At 38.4% G+C, this 5,000-nt stretch overlaps 1 protein-coding gene across 1 annotated transcript in view; it reads right to left on the bottom strand.

Annotated features, from left to right (window-relative positions):
* Nucleotides 1–4,587: 4,587 nt before the first annotated feature.
* The window catches only part of LOC125034609, a 14,118-nt gene continuing 13,705 nt past the window's right edge, over nt 4,588–5,000 (bottom strand). The window contains exon 5 of the mRNA XM_047626513.1: nt 4,588–4,733. Coding sequence (XP_047482469.1) covers nt 4,588–4,733 — 146 coding nt within the window. The remainder of the gene's footprint in view (nt 4,734–5,000) is intronic.

Genomic DNA, 5,000 nt, shown 5'->3' on the forward strand with positions numbered 1-5,000 from the left:
ACTGTATTTAATTACGAGTTGGATGTTAAATGTAATATAGATGGGGGCGAGAGAGAGAGAGAGAGAGAGAGAGAGAGAGAGAGAGAGAGAGAGAGAGAGAGAGAGAGAGAGAGAGAGAGAGAGAGAGTGATAGATAGAAAGATTGAGATGCCGGAAATCAAAAATCCATGAACAATTCATCCTCATATTATAATGATCCAGAAGACAGATAATCATCTATATCTGCATCCGGGAGAGACAACAGTTCCACGAGAATGTGATTGTGTGCGTGTCGTTGCTGTATGATAGTACTGAAAAGGAAACAGCCCGAGAACAGCTGTTGGGCGATGGCTTTGGCAGTTGATTTGTAAATACTGGTGATTGGGTTTGCAACAATATTCAGTAGGTAATGATAAATCAAGTTCAACTCGGTATATATGGCTGTATATGTATATAAATATGCATTTATATATATATATATATAAATATATATATATATATATATATAATTTATTTATCTATATTTATATGTGCAAGTATGTATGTATATGTCTATGTATAGAAATACATTCATACACACATATATATATATATATATATATATATATATATATATATATATATATATATATATATGAATTTGTGTGTGTGTGTATGAATTAAAATACATTTATGTATACAGACACACACACACACACACACACACACACACACACACACACACACACATATATATATATATATATGTACAGTACATATAAATGTATTTATTTACATATACATTTATATATACATAGGTATAAATATATATACATATATATATATATATATATATATATATATATATATATATATATATATGAATCTATAAATATATGCATACATATGCATATACATATGTGTATACACACACAAACACACACACACACACACACACACACACACACACACACACACACACACACACACACACACACACACACACACACACATATATATATGTATGTTTATACAAAGCCATATAGACAAATAGATAGATAGAGCGACCGATTGATATATTTCCTCTAAAATAAAACTTCCACCGAAATTGACGATCGCACAAAAAACATCCATGAAATATTCTCCAAATTCAGCCGCATTAGGGGGGAGATAAAACAGGTCGGGACACGTCTTTGAAACTCCATTTGTGAACCGCTCCTTGTAGGTTCATCCGGGGTCTCCTTACACGGCCAATGCCATAGAGATCTTAGGGAAAGGTAATAAAAGAAATGAATTTAGTTTCCGGTTTCATAGGGGCGGTTGTTTGCCCGGTGCAATTTCTCCGTTCGCTTTTTGTTGTTGGCGCTTGTGTTTTTGTCAATCTTTTCCTTGCTTTCTCGTTCCTTTTTGCTCTTTTTCTCTCCCCTCTTTATCTTATTGTCTCGCTCTGTCTTTGTCTGTCTGTCTTTGAGATTGTGCGTCTAATTGTGTTGTTTTATGTGACAGCTTGCGTGTGCTTGTTAGTATGTGTATAGGTGCATGTATGCGGCCGTGCTTGTTTATATGGCTATATATATTTTAGCAAAACGAGTAGAACCATAACACACATAAAGTCACTTATCATCCTTTCATTAACGTTGAATCAGTCTATAACGCATACTAACACAACAACAATTATATTACCAGCTCTTCTGACAGTCAGCTCTGCCTCTTGCTGACGTGTGTGATAGAGACAATAACCACGCCTGTCAGCTGGGTGTCCAATGATTCCGGTGTTGATGCCTCCCGTATAATAAGCTTTATCCACTAATCAACATGGCGTTTGCTGACATCACTTGAATATGAGACCGATGTACATTCACCATTATTAAATGTTTTCTTCATCAGTTATAGAACTTGCCTTATCAGTTTTGTTTTGTCCATCAGTTTCGAACTTATATTTCGTTTTATCGGAAATAAGACACAATAACGTGTACACACTAATAAAATGAAACACTGTCGCCATAGAAACGGATAATAAAGCGTTTTTTCCGAGTTTTTCTTTCGTTCTTTTAGTGTCGGTTTCATGTTAACTTGACTTCTCTATACAATGAAGATTATATATAATAACAACAGCAAAAATGGTAATGTCAATAAAATATTGATTATCATTGACATCATGCTCATTCTTACTGTTACTATAAATATCAAAATGATAATTATCTCTATCCTCCTAATTTTCATTATTATTATCAGCAACATATTTTTCATGGGAGTACTAATAGCCTGGTGCATGTGATATAATGCTTTGGTAATGATAATGACTATCATATAACATAAAATGTTACTACACAACATTTGATGATGTATTTTTTCCACCACGGTTTAATTAGGAAGCAACGCATTAAAAAAACAACAATTTAGAGCCTAAACTTTCTAACATGGACCTAGTGCTGTGTAAGTATCAACAGGGGAAGTCTATTGTCCAATATAACGGAGAAAAGAAACTAGTAAGTTATTTATATGGCAGCTATGTAGTGTTGGATGGCGCGCTTTGAAAATTAAAACGACAACAACTCTGGGTCTCCGAGGCTGAAATTTCAACTTGTGCGTGTGCTGGAGGAGGGGGAGACAAGGGCCAGGAGAAAAAAAATAGAAGAGGAGGTAGGAGAAACGAAGATGGAAAGAAGACACAAGACAAGGGCTAAGGGAAGGGAAACGAGGGAAGGTAGGGATCGAAGACAACATGAGATTTCCTCTTACAGACACCCAGCCAGTGATGCCAAAACTCGCTAACCGAATGCAGCTCCATCCATCGCACTTGCCATTATTAAAGATTATCTGTCGCGTCAACAGCTAAGGTCATTTGCGGCGAACACCTTGTTAGACTGAAATAAAATATTCAAAACGGTAAAATCTATCAATAAATTAAAATAATTAAAAATCAAAACATAAACATCATGCTCTAAATGTATAACATTATCGCATAAACATTAAGCATGATTACATTTTATTGAAAATATTAGTCCCCCTTAAGAAAATAATAAGACCTATGTCACAATCCTCCCCCAATACATTTTTCAGTGTATATTGTCTTTGGTCTGAGAATGTTGCACATCTTTCCACCACATGTGCGACCGTTAATGGCTCTTGGCATTCCTCACAGCGTGCTTCACTTTTAGCTATCATCGGCCCATGGGCCAATTCTATGTGCCCAATTCTTAGTCTTGTTAATATGGATGCTGGTCACCCAACCGCCAAGGTCATCTCTGATCTCTCGCAATTTGTTTCTAGAGGTATGTCTACATTGTCCCCTCCATTTATCACGACGACAAGTCCTGATGCTGGGTTTCAAGTCAGTGTGTGGGAGTGGAAAACAAGCATCACAGGGCTGAGCGGCAGCCCCCTTGGCCTTTTGATCAGCTCGCTCATTCCCACTGATACCAACATGAGCTGGGACCCAACGCAGAGTTATCTTTTTCGTGCTGACATCAGTGCAAGCCTTGAACCTCCCTCACCACTAGATGTGATGAGTTTAAGCTCTTGATTGCTACGAGAGTCACAATATATTACAATAAAATGGTTCGTCAGATCTCTAGTCATCTTGACTGCTGCAAGGATGGCATGTAACTCTGCAGTGAAGATAGAAGATGCTAGAAAAAGACTGCCAAATACAGTCTTCCTTCTGCTCACTGCTGCAAAGCCCACACCATTTTCAGATTTCGAACCACCTGTATATATTGCATTGATCCTTGGTACTAAGAATCTCTCTCTGACTTCTGCTTCGGATTCTCCCCTTCCCCAATTCCAACCAGATCCAGCGCGACTTGATTGGTCGCAAGGGGGGAATTGGGGAGTTCCAACAGCCAGAACCTTAGTTAGATTTAAATTAAGATCTTTTACAAGATTCCTCATTCTCCTACCATAGGATCGGCCATCCTCAAGGGGGTTGAAAACCAATCTGAGTGTAGGAGAATTCGGAATCCTTTGTAGTCTCGTGTAGTAAATCAGGTTCAATTAGTCCCGGTGTAATGAAAGATGTGGTTCTCTAAAGGCTTCATTACGAACCGAGTCCAACATCCGGAGAACAGTGGGAGTTGCAGATGAATAAGCCTCACATCCATAGTCAAATTTACTACGAATAAGTGCTCGGTAAAACCGCAGAAGCATTGTGCGGTCTGCATCCCAAGATAGGTGTGAAAATAACCGCAAAATACTGAGCGCTTTTGTAGCTTTCACCTAAACTGTTTAATTTGAGGCACCCATGTAAGCCTTGAATCAAAAATTAGACCTAAGTACTTCATCTCTTGGACAAAATGCAGTGGGTTTGCTCCTAGATAGAGGGAATGATGGAACTTTCCTCGTTTGTGGAAATGCATAGCCATGGTCTTGCTTGGAGACAATTAGAACCCATGGTATGTTGCCCACTGCACTACCTGATTTACTGCAGTCTGCATGTGTCCTTGCACACCCTGTAGGCTTCCTACTGAGCAGTACAGTATAAAGTCATCCACATACAGATTACATGAGACAGCACTTGGAACGACTTTTACGATGTCATTTATAGCAATGGCAAACAGGGTAACACTTAAGACACTCCCTTGTTATTTTAGAAAAAAACAAAAAAACAAACAAAAAAAACTGTATGTTTTAGGTGACGAACTGCGATTGTGTGACAACAGATGGGAGTGAGAGGAATATGATGAATATAGTTACCCTGATTCTTTCCAGTATGCCATGAATATGGTATTTAAGAATGTAAGAAATGGTAAGATCCAAGAGTGCAAACCCCTTTTCTGAGTAGATATATACCAACACTGTGAGCACTTGATTTTATGATTTCATTTCTACAGTCAGGTGGAAGGGATACGTTACAAGCAAGTTTACACTAACTGCCCGGTGTTAAGAAATGGATGAAATAGGCGATAGGGCACACACACACATACGCACACGCACACACACACACACACACACACACACACACACACACACACACACACACACACACACACACACACACACACGCGCGCGCGCGCACACACGCACACACACACACGCACACG

This window comes from Penaeus chinensis, chromosome 2 (assembly GCF_019202785.1).
Source record: "Penaeus chinensis breed Huanghai No. 1 chromosome 2, ASM1920278v2, whole genome shotgun sequence".
In the NCBI taxonomy this organism is placed as follows: Eukaryota; Metazoa; Arthropoda; class Malacostraca; order Decapoda; family Penaeidae; genus Penaeus; species Penaeus chinensis.